This window comes from Acartia tonsa, chromosome 1, assembly GCF_053477335.1.
Source record: "Acartia tonsa isolate MP-2025a chromosome 1, ASM5347733v1, whole genome shotgun sequence".
Taxonomy (NCBI): Eukaryota; Metazoa; Arthropoda; class Copepoda; order Calanoida; family Acartiidae; genus Acartia; species Acartia tonsa.
Window position 1 is genome coordinate 48,409,254 of NC_137260.1, and position 15,483 is coordinate 48,424,736.

Here is a 15,483-nt window from a genome sequence, read left to right on the forward strand (position 1 = left end):
GAAGTCACTACTATTCAGATTTGTTTGAATAATCTGTTTCTAAATTTATTATATGATATATTTAATTCAATCTTACCAAACGCCAAGACTTCTGTTTGTCCTTTGACATTGCTAGCACGAGAAGAGAGGTGGGAGATAGCAGGGTCAATACTTGTACAGGTAACAATAGTTTCCATACTCTAAACATATAGTAAGGTCAATACTTGTACAGGTAACAATAGTTTCCATACTCTAAACATATAGTAAGGTCAATACTTGTACAGGTAACAATAGTTTCCATACTCTAAACATATAGAAAGGTCAATACTTGTACAGATAACAATAGTTTCCATACTCTAAACATATAGAAAGGTTAATACTTGTACAGGTAACAATAGTTTCCATACTCTAAACATATAGTAAGGTCAATACTTATACAGGTAACAATAGTTACTATACTCTAAACATATAGTAAGGTCAATACTTGTACAGGTAACAATAGTTTCCATACTCTAAACATATAGTAAGGTCAATACTTGTACAGGTAACTATAGTTTCCATACTCTAAACATATAGTAAGGTCAATACTTGTATAAGTAACAATAGTTTCCATACTCTAAACATATATTAAGGTCAATACTTGTACAGGTAACAATAGTTTCCATACTCTAAACATATAGTAAGGTCAATACTTGTACCGGAAACAATGGGTTTTTGCTAACGGCTGAACCTATAATTATGGTTCTGCTTTACAGTGTAGCTTTTTTTAGTTTAGGTCTTGGGATAATTTATAACTATTTAAAAGGTGGGTACTAACACCATAAAATCGCCCCTAGAAAAAAAATTACCCAAAATTTTTTTTTCCACAAAAAACTGGGGTTTAGCTGCAAAGACTGTAGAGGCGTAACCATCAGTTTTATTTTTAAAAAAAGTATTACATACCTTAAAACAGATTGAATAAGTTTCTTGGTGACTAATTCTGGTTTCTGAGATATCAGGGCTATTATCCAGTCAACACTAAATACAAAAAATTGATCAATTTCCACTGGATCAAAACCTGTACTGAATAATACTGAAATTTGCATCATCTAGTTGTTTCGAAATTTTTCACGAACAAGGTATGAAAAACTATGACAAACCAAAATACCAAACCAATAAGCATAATAATAACCTCCACTTCGTATAGTTTTTGAGCTATAAATTATTAACATATTTGTTCTTGTTAACAAATACAAAGACAATTAGTTTTGTTGACAATCTAATTACAAATATGAATGGATATTATATTCAAATATAAAAAATATACAGTTATATTTTTAATCATGTTCTGCTTGTATATACACATTTATGTACAGTATTATAAAAAAAACTCTTTCATAACTAACCACAGAAAACAAAGGAAGCTAAGCAAGGTCATGACTTGGCCAAGGAATGAATGGGAAGAATAAATAATTCTTAACATTCATAAAAGAAAACTAAGACCCTTGTCATCAAGTGAAGATGATGCTAGTTTTCTTAGAATTTGTGCATAACGTATATGATAATTTGTGTACAATTGCACGCCTTATATAGGCCACTGAGGCAGCCATCTTCAGCCGCAACTGCCCAAAGCCAAACTCAGCCCAAGCCAACTTTAGTCTCATTCAGCAACGCGGCTATTTAAAATCTGTCACATTAACCGCCTAACAAGAATAGCTTCAGACTCAACAAACCGCGAAGTTACGAGGAGGAGCGCTCATGTGCTCTAAGAGAGAATTAGCCTCCTAAATCCTTACAAATCTTTAGCTACACTCTCAGCAACAGCATCAAAATATGAATTAAGCCGGAGTCGTGCAACTGAAGGTTGGGCTGCCTTTCTATAGCTTAAATTTCTTTCCTTTATATTAGCTTAAAATACTCCCACTTGCTGAGTTATGAACTGTAACTAGGTAGGATTAAGTTCATAGAAGGTACTAATTAGAATTACATAAAATTATAAACTTCATTAACTTAATTTTGTAGTTTTGGACAAGCAACGCATGTCCTTGTTGTTACAATAGAGAATAATTTTGTTGGCTTAGCAACTCTGTAATAATTTTGCAATAATTTGTGTACAATTTTTAAAGACACTCCTTATCTAAAAAACTTTAAACCTTCCCAGGAACTATGAGAAGCAACACTGCACTGTAAAAGAGAACCACAAAGGTTCAGCGGTTAGCGAGATCCTGTTATTTTATTATAAGGATGAGGAGAGGTGGATGTGCCATTTTTAAATCAAAACACAAAGGAACTTAGATAACTATTTATTATCCATTGGTATATGCCTGAATCCAAGACAGTGGCCACAAATTTAAACTTTATCAAATATTCCTTCAATACGATCGTCAAAAGAATGCACAATTTTACAGGGAAAAGGGATTGTACAATTATTTGGAAAACTTGCCTTTCTTCTAGTTCCAGCATATTTCATAAAGTATAACTATCTATATTTTCCTGGTATCTAGTATTGTAGACTTTATGTTCCAAGTTCTAGAATATTATATCAAATAACTATCTCTATATCCCTGGTAACTAGTATTGTAGACTTTATGTACCAAGTTCTAGAATATTATATCAAGTATAACTATCTCTATATCCCTGGTACCTAGTATTGTAGACTTTATGTTCCAAGTTCTAGAATATTATATTAAGTATAACTATCTCTATATCTTTGGCATCTAGTATTGTAGACTTTATGTTCCAAGTTCTAGAATATTAAATTAAATAACTATCTCTATATTCCTGGTAACTAGTATTGTAGACTTTATGTTCCAAGTTCTAGAATATTATATTAAATAACTATCTCTATATTCCTGGTAACTAGTATTGTAGACTTTATGTTCCAAGTTCTAATTATAGATAACTATCTCTATATTCCTGGTAACTAGTATTGTAGACTTTATGTTCCAAGTTCTAGAATATTATATTTAATAACTATCTCTATATTCCTGGTATCTAGTATTGTAGACTTTATGTTCCAAGTTCTAGAATATCATATTAAGTACAACTATCTCTTTTTCTCTGTATCTAGTATTGTATACTTTATGTTCTAAGTTCTAGAATATTATAATAAGTAAAACTATCTCTATATCCCTGGTATCTAGTATTGTAGACTTTATGTTCCAAGTTCTAGAATATTATATTAAGTATAACTATCTCTATATCCCTGGTATCTAGTATTGAAGACTTTATGTTCCAAGTTCTAGAATATTATATTAAGTATAACTATCTCTATATCCCTGGTATCTAGTATTGTAGACTTTATGTTCCAAGTTCTAGAATATCACATTAAGTATAACTATCTCTATATCCCTGGTATCTAGTATTGTAGACTTTATGTTCCAAGTTCTAGAATATTATATTAAGTATAACTATTTCTATATGCCTGGTACCTAGTATTGAAGACTTTATGTTCCAAGTTCTAGAATATTATATTAAGTATAACTATCTCTATATCCCTGGTATCTAGTATTGTAGACTTTATGTTCCAAGTTCTGCCATATTTTGTTAAGGCAGAGTTATAACTCGGACATGCATACATACCTAATGTTACCATAAAAACAACAAAAATTTCCCTTATTTGAAACTAGCGGACACGCCCTTAGAGGCTTCTAGGGGCACGTAAAATGTTTTCTTTTCAAATAAACGTTAAGATCAGCTGATAACCTTAAAATTATCCCCTAAACGGCGCATTATGTTTTTTTTATTTGGCGATTTCTTTTGGGAAGGTTGTGGTACCCTCCCCCCTAATATGAACCTTCTCAGGACCTATGAGGAACTACACTGTAAAGGAGAACCATATCGGTGCAGACAGACACAAGGAAAGAAATCCTTTTTACTTTATATAAGAAATATTGTCATTTCTAATAGACTTTAATGTGTGAATTATAAAACCAAAAGTAGGAGATAGTACAAATACAAATGTTAAATGATTCCAAAATTATTTTTGCCAATTTATTTTGTTTCTCTGGTTTGTTTGAACACTTTCATATAAAAGTTTTGGGCGCGAGTATTGGACTTTTACTTATTGTATACCTAAATAAACATAAATATTTGACCAGAATTTCATTTTGCCGCGACCTTATTTGATAGGAATGTGCACGTATGATAGTAATGTATAGCATCGTATTATAGACAGTTTTAAGCGGACATTAATATGACAAATTGTAAGATTAAAAAAATTTGATGGTCTGAGTCCGGGCTAACAAAACTGCAATAAATTTCATGATTTTTATTTCAATATTCGTGGAAAATTGTATGTAATACGATGATGTACATGATTTTTTCAATATGGCTAAGAAATGGTTCTAATCAAGTGAATATTAATTGGTTTTGAAGCTCTACTAGAATATGTTTTAAGTGTTTTGTAAGTCGGTAACATTTTTTATAATAACAAATGCTAATTAAACAAGGATATTAATAAACAAAATCTTAGATAAGAAGAAAGAATGGGCGAAGATAGCGAAATAATTGAGAAAGAGAGACAGAAATAAAAAATTGGACGTACGGATATTTACAAATTATAGAGTAGATGCGCTAGTTTAAAGAATGTAATGTCAGGATATTGCTAAGTAACAGCCAAATGTTCCTTGTAATATTACAGCTCATATAGTAGTATTTGCATAATGATATTAATGTAACACAAAATAAATTAAGATGCTTTTTCAGTCGGATAGAGTAATGCATAACAATAAATGTAAGCCCTAATAAAAGAGAATCTGTGCTTTTACATGTGGCGATATGAATCTTGATTTATTCACTTTTTAGAGGGCATAAACTATATAATATCTAAAATATTTGCTTACCTTAAAGATCCAAGCCCATTAATACCCACAGAAGTGAGATCTGACCGTTTCTGAATACAGGTAATTATCTTTTCCATAGTCTCTTCTGGCGGCTGAATATCATCCTGGCCGCCACTACTAGTGTTCTGACCGTTGACTAATATTCCAGGTACAACAGGTTGACCGTTGGTGGCGCCTGAACTAAGCAGGACAAGCAGGTCACTTTTCATCTGGATGATGACGCTGGAAGGTACGGGGGCACTCGGATCGTGCTCCACCAATAGCTCCTTTGGATCCAACTGCTTAGGTTTTGTCTTTTCTAAAAAGGAAAAAGATTCATTTTAGAAAATCAATTTAGTTTTTGAAATTCAAAAATCTAAAGTTTACTTTTAAACTGTAAGTTAGAATAATGCTAAATATTAGGAAAAGGGTTGATTTTTTAAAATGAGATCTAATAGAGGTTTTTAAAAAGAATCATAAAGTATAACTGTTAACTATAATATTAATTTGAGTTAAATATCAGTATTAAAAATATTCCACAGAGAGAGAGCGGACGATGGGATGTTTATTACACTTAGTACCCAAAGTTTTATTACAACGTTCTCTTATTTGTTGGCTGAACAACTTTGGGGACTTCAGTGAATTTTGATTGATTGATTCATTAAGTTGAATGTTTAAACGTTTCAACCACAAATATTAATCTACAGAAGGGGTAATTTTGTATATCATCGACCGGGATGTACATTAATTTATCAGCCATTGTCTTATCCCTTTAGATCCCAAATATATTCACACTTTACCCTTTTTTAAAAGAATTTTACAGAAAAGATTTGAAAAGTTCTCTACCTGCTGCTTTATGACATCTATCCAACTCTCCCTGGTAAACAGTTTGAAAATATTCATTTGTAAGATTTTGTTTACACCATTGATCCAGCTTACCACGTACATTCCGTACAACTATCCCAACACAGATTTCCTACAAAATATCATACATATATTCATCCATAATACAAAGTAGAATGATGTCTGTCCGTCCGTCTGTCCCTTAAGATCTCGGTAACCACTGAACTGATCGGATTCTACTCTTCAGGGAATATACCTACTTGTCCTGTGGTGGTTTTAGGCTATTTTCCTTGGGGGGTGGGACACCCCCAACCCCCCAAAAAACAAAAAAAGATGTAAATATACCTCTTGGGGCAAAGCCCCTAGAAGCTAGGGGCAAAGCCGCTAGTCTGATATAAAGTAGTAAGGATTTTTTTATATCGATAACTAATGAACCGAATGAGTTTTCTAATTTAGAAAAGGTTCAAATTGTTCTTTAGTATCTATGGTTTTAGGTTATTTATTTTAAAGATTTAAGCCTTTGGATGGTTGTAGAATATTTTTCCCCCTTTGAAGAGAGTCCCTAGATGCTAGGGAAGCCACCACTAGTAATATAAAGAATATAAGATAAACTATCTACCCCTGCAGGACTTCCTAACCAACTTACCTGGTTGGCTGGATGAATATCATCAGAAAGGAGAATCTGTAGGGTTGACACTGTGTCTATCTCACACTGAAAATATTTAAACTTTGGTAGGTAATAACATCTTATTATTATTTCCGCGGGTGAAAACTGGTATTACATTTAATGTTGTAAAATTGTTGCAAATCTATCAACCTGACTATTTCTAACTGTATCAGGGGTGTAATTGTATATTCCACAAAGGATCCCCTGCTAATAAGGGGAAAGGGGAGAAAAATGAAAAAAGTGTGAGGTTGAGGGATGAAAAAAAACAAAAAAAAAACGGAAAACATCAACTGAGCTTGGTCGAAAATTAGCTATTTCACTGATTTTTCCAGTTTCTTCTCCTTGTGGAAAAAAATAAAGGGTTAAATGAAATATTTTTTTTACCCCAGCTGTATGTATATAATAAGTTTACCTTAGTTTGAATGGTTTCATCTAATTGATTAAGCACCGTTTCAACACTATCTTTACAATAATCCATAATTTCCTAAATAAAAGAATAAATTAAATTTTGCTCTCAGTAAATTATCAGGAAGCAAGGGAACATTACTCTGTAATTTACACTAGTACCCAAAGTTTTAAAAATTTGGTAACTGCTATTCCATTTTGATTGGTTAATTTCAAACTAGTAGATAGTAAGATGAAAAATTATAATAATCTCAGCTTGATGGTCCTGAGGTATCCCAGGCCAATAATAAGGGTATTAGTTTTAGGATTTTTTGGTTATTCGTGAAAGTTTGTCTATATCACGATATATTTTTTTCAGTAAGGCCCAGAACCGGTTCTAACTCAGTGGATATTAATCGGTTTTGAAGCCAAAATCTATAAAAAAAATTACCTTTTGACTAATCTGCATGAATGATGATTGAATAATTTTGTAGGTTGATGCCAATTTCTCAGGTACATAATTGTTTCTGAACAAAATATCTCATAAGAAGCAGAGCAATTATATAATTTAGCAGGTCCTGTCGTGTTTAAGCCTTTGTGCTCTACATGTCTTAACATTCTGTTTCGTTTCTTATCGAAACACAGTTAAATGTATTTTCATATTGTATGGACCACTCTTTCATATTTATTCTATTATAAAGTATTTTTTGTTTCACTGTTAAGATATCGCTAATCACTAAACCAATTGAGTTCACCCTTTATGAGAAGCTTTACAAGGGACCCAAAATAGTTTAAAATATGTTATTTTTACACTTGGAGATGCCTCCAACAGCACACTCTTTTTATAAGATTCGGTTTAGCAGCATCACACATTATGGTTTAAAACTATTCTTCTGCTCCCTTCCCTCCCATTAGAACACAAAGTAAAATGCTAGGGGCGGAGCCACTAGTACATATCTAAAAAAAATTACAAAGATACACAAAATGTTTAAATAACAACTAACCTGACAATTTTGATAATATTGCTTGATAATCTTTCTGAAATGAATTCAATGGTTCTGCGCAACGCTTGTGGTTGGTTGTTTAAAAAATTTTCTTCTAGGCTTGCTTGTAGCAACCTTGTCTGAAATACAACAAATTTAGTCGGGGAGGGAAGAGACAATATGTATTAAATCAATCTACTACTCTATTTTCCCACATCTACCAAAGGCAGTTATCGGATGATGAATAATTTGCTGTCGGTTATTCTGTCCCTGTGTTGCATTGGAAAGTTGCATAAGTGATTGGTTGGTACGATGTCTTAAATTTCTTGGGCTATGCATGCGAACACTAGTATTATAGCAGGGATCTTAAGAGATTAGACAATCCTAATTGTGATTAACAAAATTATCACTTCCGACGGAAAGGTAAAGATACTGCTCATTTATCCTATTATATAAAGTAGTAAGCGTTTTTGTCTGTCCCAAAGGATCTCGCTAACCACTGAACGATATTGTTCGCCTTTAAAGTGAAGCTTCTTATAGGTCCTGGGAAGGTTTTAAACTATCTTTGGAGAGGGTGTCTTCACCCCCCTCCCCCCAAAAAATATTTTTAGAACTTTTTTGAAACTCAAATTTAAAATGGAATAAGGTCGACTTTTCTCCCTACTACCAGTGCCCCTTGAGGCTTCTAGGGGCGTAGCCGCTAGTAAGATTTTAAAGCACACGAAGGAATGAACATGTTTATAAAGCCTTGATGACCAGTCAGTATAATTTACAATCCAATGACCCCCCCCCCCCCTCTCCCTAGGATAAATACAAAAAGTTTCTTTACCTGGTCAACAGTGTTATTCTTTTGCGGAGCAGATATAGGAGTTATCTTCTTATATGCCTCCTTGTTCATATTATTAAGACTAGAGTTTAGTCTGTGGGATGGAGTACTCAGTAATACCTAAATATAAAGTATATGTATCCTTGTTCATATTATTTAGACTAGAGTTTAGTCTGTGTGATGGTGTACTCAGTAATACCTAAATATTAAGTATATGTATCCTTGTTCATATTATTTAGACTAGAGTTTAGTCTGTGTGATGGTGTACTCAGTAATACCTAAATATAAAGTATATGTATCCTTGTTCATATTATTTAGACTAGAGTTTAGTCTGTGGGATGGTGTACTCAGTAATACCTAAATATAAAGTATATGTATACTTGTTCATATTATTCAGACTAGAGTTTAGTCTGTGGGATGGTGTACTCAGTAATACCTAAATATAAAGTAGATGTATCCTTGTTCATATTATTCAGACTAGAGTTTAATCTGTGGGATGGTGTACTCAGTAATACCTAAATATAAAGTATATATATCCTTGTTCATATTATTCAGACTAGAGTTTAGTCTGTGGGATGGTGTACTCAGTAATACCTAAATATAAAGTATATGTATCCTTGTTCATATTATTCAGACTAGAGTTTAATCTGTGGGATGGTGTACTCAGTAATACCTAAATATAAAGTATATATATCCTTGTTCATATTATTCAGACTAGAGTTTAGTCTGTGGGATGGTGTACTCAGTAATACCTAAATATAAAGTATATGTATCCTTGTTCATATTATTCATACTAAAGTTTAGTCTGTGGGATGGTGTACTCAGTAATACCTAAATATAAAGTATATGTATCCTTGTTCATATTATTCATACTAGAGTTTAGTCTGTGGGATGGTGTACTCAGTAATACCTAAATATAAAGTATATGTATCCTTGTTCATATTATTCATACTAAAGTTTAGTCTGTGGGATGGTGTACTCAGTAATACCTAAATATAAAGTATATATATCCTTGTTCATATTATTCAGACTAGAGTTTAGTCTGTGGGATGGTGTACTCAGTAATACCTAAATATAAAGTATATGTATCCTTGTTCATATAATTCAGACTAGAGTTTAGTCTGTGGGATGGTGTACTCAGTAATACCTAAATATAAAGTATATGTATCCTTGTTCATATTATTCATACTAAAGTTTAGTCTGTGGGATGGTGTCTCAGTAATACCTAAATATAAAGTATATGTATCCTTGTTCATATTATTCAGACTAGAGTTTAGTCTGTGGGATGGTGTACTCAGTAATACCTAAATATAAAGTATATGTATCCTTGTTCATATTATTCATACTAGAGTTTAGTCTGTGGGATGGTGTACTCAGTAATACCTAAATATAAAGTATATGTATCCTTGTTCATATTATTCAGACTAGAGTTTAGTCTGTGGGATGGTGTACTCAGTAATACCTAAATATAAAGTATATGTATCCTTGTTCATATTATTCAGACTAGAGTTTAGTCTGTGGGATGGTGTACTCAGTAATACCTAAATATAAAGTATATGTATCCTTGTTCATATTATTCATACTAGAGTTTAGTCTGTGGGATGGTGTACTCAGTAATACCTAAATATAAAGTATATGTATCCTTGTTCATATTATTCATACTAGAGTTTAGTCTGTGGGATGGTGTACTCAGTAATACCTAAATATAAAGTATATGTATCCTTGTTCATATTATTCAGACTAGAGTTTAGTCTGTGGGATGGTGTACTCAGTAATACCTAAATATAAAGTATATGTATCCTTGTTCATATTATTCAGACTAGAGTTTAGTCTGTGGGATGGTGTACTCAGTAATACCTAAATATAAAGTATATGTATCCTTGTTCATATTATTCATACTAGAGTTTAGTCTGTGGGATGGTGTACTCAGTAATACCTAAATATAAAGTATATGTATCCTTGTTCATATTATTCATACTAAAGTTTAGTCTGTGGGATGGTGTACTCAGTAATACCTAAATATAAAGTATATGTATCCTTGTTCATATTATTCAGACTAGAGTTTAGTCTGTGGGATGGTGTACTCAGTAATACCTAAATATAAAGTATATGTATCCTTGTTCATATTATTCAGACTAGAGTTTAGTCTGTGGGATGGTGTACTCAGTAATACCTAAATATAAAGTATATGTATCCTTGTTCATATTATTCAGACTAGAGTTTAGTCTGTGGGATGGTGTACTCAGTAATACCTAAATATAAAGTATATGTATCCTTGTTCATATTATTCATACTAAAGTTTAGTCTGTGGGATGGTGTACTCAGTAATACCTAAATATAAAGTATATGTATCCTTGTTCATATTATTCAGACTAAAGTTTAGTCTGTGGGATGGTGTACTCAGTAATACCTAAATATAAAGTATATGTATCCTTGTTCATATTATTCAGACTAGAGTTTAGTCTGTGGGATGGTGTACTCAGTAATACCTAAATATAAAGTATATGTATCCTTGTTCATATTATTCATACTAAAGTTTAGTCTGTGGGATGGTGTACTCAGTAATACCTAAATATACATCACAAGCTTTTTAGATTATCCTACTATGTAAAGTAGTAAGATTTTTTTTCTTGTCTGTCTCTTAAATTGTTTTTAACCTATTTTTGAATGGGGGGTCAAAAATATACTAGGACACCTATAAGTCAGACTGCAGAGCCCAAATTTGAATTAAGTCCCCAATAAACTTTTTTTGGGGGATTTAAAAATTAATTTTTAGTGTTGCTGACCGAAGCAAAAGCTTTTTTTTTTACTTCGGGTAATGTTGTGGCTTACAGAACATTTTTATATAATTCACTTTATATTGATACAATGAAAAAACATTACTCTGTTCATTGGAAATAATTTTTTTCCAAAACAATTAATTTCATTGAAAAATCTAACATTTACAATAAAACAAATAATTCTGAAATCTAACCAATAAGAAGTCTTGTTTTATATAATTCTTTACAATTCAAAAAAAGACTGTTTTCACAAAGTGACTTATTTCCAATGTAGTTAAATATTTTTTATTTAATTAAAATGAAAAGAATGAAAACCATACACATAAAAGATACATACTTTTTAAAATTATTTTAAAAGATAAGTTTGAATAATCTTATTTTATAACACATTTGTATATGTGACAAAAATAAATTTGTTGTATTGCATAAACATTTGTTGTCATTTAACCCTTTACAGCCATTTTTTATGTTTTTAAAATAAGTGAGAGAACACAAACATGTTAATGTTAATTCGTTGATATATTATAAAGAATTAACTTTTTAGTGAATTTTTATAGTAAAATCATAAGGCCTATTTTTACTCTATACCAGAATACAATATTTATGAAACAAAACACTCTAAAAGCTACGAATTTTACCCAAATAAAAAAAAGACCTTTTACTTCGGTCAAAATGATCACGGCAACAGTAAAAATTAATATTTAAATCCCCCCAAAAAAGTTTATTGGGGACTTAATTCAAATTTAGGCTGTGCAGTCTCATTCTACTTGTGTCATAGTATATTTTGTATATAGGTTTTAAAAATAGGTTAAAAACAGTTTAAGATGGCAGTAATTTATCAACTATTAAACCATTTGAGTTCTCTATTTCTTCACAAAGATGATGGTTCCAGGCTTTTTTTCTCCTTCCCTATCCCTCATAGTATATAGAGCCCCTAATTGCAACCGCTAATACTAAAAATGTATGTAATAAGTGTTATTTACTTCACAATCCATACCGTTGCGCCATGACACATAAAACCTAAAATAATATACGTATGGTTTTTCGGACATACTTTTATTACAGAGTAGCTACACTACTAAGAATTAAAATTGTATTTACCTTGATTTCATTCAACCAAGGACAACATTGGTTGAATAAGCTCTGAGAAACAAACATTGTTCGATCTAATAAAGGAAAATAAATATATTATTTATAAAATTCATTTTTTATTGCACTGATATAATGATTATATGCTAGGTATGTAATGTAAGACCTTAAAATTGGAATAAGGGGGGGGGAAGTTTTGACACATTTGCGTAAACAGGGAGTATAGGCTTTATCTTTGGACTGAGAGGATAGGTTATTAGGGATAAAATCATTCTTATATGATGAATTTTCCCAAGTTTTAAGATTTTTTGGATAGGCCTCCAGGTTCCGGAGCTCCAGGCCTCCAGGTCCTCTCTGTACAGGTAAAAATTTAAAAAATAATTTTTTTTTTGAAGAGTTAGAAGTCAACCTATGAAACAAAATATGCATATTTTTGAATGTTATTCACATATTTGAAGAAAAAAACGCATATTTTGTTTCATAAGTTGACTTCTAACTCTTCAAAAAAAAATTTTTTTTTCATTTTTACCTGTACAGAGAGGACCTGGAGGCCTGGAGCTCCGGAACCTGGAGGCCTATCCAAAAAATCTTAAAACTTGGGAAAATTCATCAAAAAAGAATGATTTTATCCCTAATAACCTATACTCTCAGTCCAAAGATAAAGCCTATACTCCCTGTTTACGCAAATGTGTCAAAACTTCCCCCCCCCCCTTTATTTTATTACCAATATTCACTAACTTCATGAATTTACGGGGAAATATTCTTAAATGGTCCAAAAACGTAACAATAATGTGAAATTTAAATAATTTCTATTTAGAACCCTTTCCACTGTTTATATTGTCTATCTGTATAATTGTCTAAATATACTTTTTCGTCCTTTTGTTATATTGCTTTTATTATATCTACCTATAGAGAACTGTTCTTGATTTGTGTAAGTATATGACTGGAATCTTGCAAGTACAATAAGATCTCGTGGAAAGTCGTCCTTCTCAAGTAACCATCCAGAATAAATACTGAAATATAAAATAGCATAATTCTAACATGAATTTGAATAAACAGGGTATAACATTATATTTTGACATAAAATTATTAATTTCCTATTGTTTCTTGAGATGGGTGGAGGTTTCGTCACTCGCCCCCCCCCCCCACACCTTTTCAATTTAAGTTAAAGGAAAGAAGTAAAAAAATTTTTTGAGGTAAGGAATATTTTTATCTAGTCGCGATTTCTCTTGAGAAGCTACCCTGTAAAGGAGAACCATAATGGTTTAGTGGTCAGCGAGATCCTTCGGTATGCACACACAAGCATATACTTTATATAAAGATTGGGAGATATTATTATACAGGGTGGGGCACATAAATCCGGACTTTTTCAAATTTTTAAACAAATGAACATAAAATCGTCAATTTTAAAGATTTTATTGAATTTTAAAAACTGGGAGGCAGAATAGGTATATGACTATTAGATTATTCAAAAAAATGGCCGCCAGTCTTATTCGCCGCCTCTACCCGCCTCCTCAACCGCCGTTAGGCTTAGGTCAAAATATACCTGTCCAAGCTGGCGAAGTTCTCCTTGATAGTGGCAACGAGGGAGGTCTTTGTGATATGGGCAAGTCTATTGGTGCATGCTTTAAAGTAGCTTTAGGCCCAAAAGTCCATTGAATTAAGATCAGGCTGTTGGGAGGCCACATTTCCTTAGGATCGTAAATAACCGCAGGATCCAAATTAACCCAACTTTCAAGCTACCCTTAGACACGGAGGCTCTTATTTGGACCACAGTTGAGCTAGAACGACGTTCTTTACCTTTTTGGAAATGGCATGAAAATTTAGCTATGGTTGTCAGCGCAATTCATAGTCTAAAATGATTTTTAAAGTTCCATATGGGTCGCTGAAATCGAGAACCGAAAAATATTAACAATTTTTCACGATTTTTGACGTTTTTAACATCTTAAAATCTGACACATTTCACTTTGCTGGAGTACTACGGCCAAGCCATTTCAGATAGAGAGCTCTAGTCTTTTCTAGTGTCTTACTTATGTATCTAAAAGTATCTCCAGCAAGTTTTATAACCCTACCTCACCTACAGATGGGCTGAGGTCAGATTTAGTAGGCCCTAGTCGGGAATCAAGATTAAACCACCAGCGCATTTCGAATCTGCCTTGTTGAACATATTTGCGGCCAGCTCGGAGTACACGTCCCCAATCGTCCAAATATTTTTTTGTGCTGAAAGGTCATTACCTAAGCTTTTTATAATGGGGTAAAACGTCCTGATTGGTCAAATAGTTTTGACGCTATGGCCGTTTAAAAAAGTCCGGATTTATGTGCCCCACCCTGTATATGTAAGATATTTACTATTTTTAATACCTGAGAAAAAATGCTACACTTGGAGACAGTCCCTGGTCAGGTTTTAGTATATTCTGGTAGATTTGTACAATTCTAAAAAAAAGAGAAGATTTTATAGATTTTCTAGATGTTGCAAAGGTCCTAAAATACAGGTATAGAATTACTATCAACTTGTAATGCTAAACGGTGGTTTGCTATTGTACTAACGTAAGCTTAAATATTTTCAAGTCATATTTTAATCATTTTGTCAGTCTATCTGCTTGGCTGTTAGTTAAATCTAAAATTATGCTTCGCTTCTCATATTTATTATTAATCTTGTTGTTGAAACGTTAATACTGAAATTTTTACCTGAATGCAATGTCTTTGTAATACTGTAGGGTATAACCGAAAGGATCCATTTGTGCCAGGTATTCCAGAATCCAAGGAAGGCTGACTATCAGCTTACCATTACTCTCCGCTGTATGCAAGATCTTAATAAAAAAAATTAGTTAATTTAAAATAAATATATTTGGGTAGATATTAATAGTTGAAGTCTATCTCAGTGAACTAAAATGAGTTAATTTCAATTCTCACTACACCATATTTTAGATTCAACTCAAAAAGATGGATTGAAGCAGGACACATGACATACACAAGCAAATATTAGTTAATGATAAGTATAATTTTACAGTGGATAAGGGAAAAAACAGAACATGATAACATTTAAAGCCATAATTACCTCTCTGAGATCAATAGGGGCAACACAGGCCTTTCTTGTTTCTATCACAGAATCAGCGACTGATAAAGATCT

General features: G+C 32.2%; 1 protein-coding gene across 1 annotated transcript in view; it reads right to left on the minus strand.

Annotated features, from left to right (window-relative positions):
- The window catches only part of dlt (codanin-1 like protein dlt), a 44,494-nt gene that overhangs the window by 10,902 nt on the left and 18,109 nt on the right, over positions 1-15,483 (minus strand). The window contains exons 21-34 of the mRNA XM_080171363.1: positions 15,412-15,481; positions 15,042-15,163; positions 14,715-14,786; positions 13,260-13,366; positions 12,366-12,430; positions 8,488-8,604; positions 7,680-7,798; positions 7,127-7,202; positions 6,704-6,775; positions 6,271-6,336; positions 5,628-5,757; positions 4,803-5,100; positions 922-996; positions 77-179 (exon numbers count right to left, since the gene is read on the minus strand). Coding sequence (XP_080027489.1) covers positions 77-179; positions 922-996; positions 4,803-5,100; positions 5,628-5,757; positions 6,271-6,336; positions 6,704-6,775; positions 7,127-7,202; positions 7,680-7,798; positions 8,488-8,604; positions 12,366-12,430; positions 13,260-13,366; positions 14,715-14,786; positions 15,042-15,163; positions 15,412-15,481 — 1,492 coding nt within the window. The remainder of the gene's footprint in view (positions 1-76; positions 180-921; positions 997-4,802; positions 5,101-5,627; positions 5,758-6,270; positions 6,337-6,703; positions 6,776-7,126; positions 7,203-7,679; positions 7,799-8,487; positions 8,605-12,365; positions 12,431-13,259; positions 13,367-14,714; positions 14,787-15,041; positions 15,164-15,411; positions 15,482-15,483) is intronic.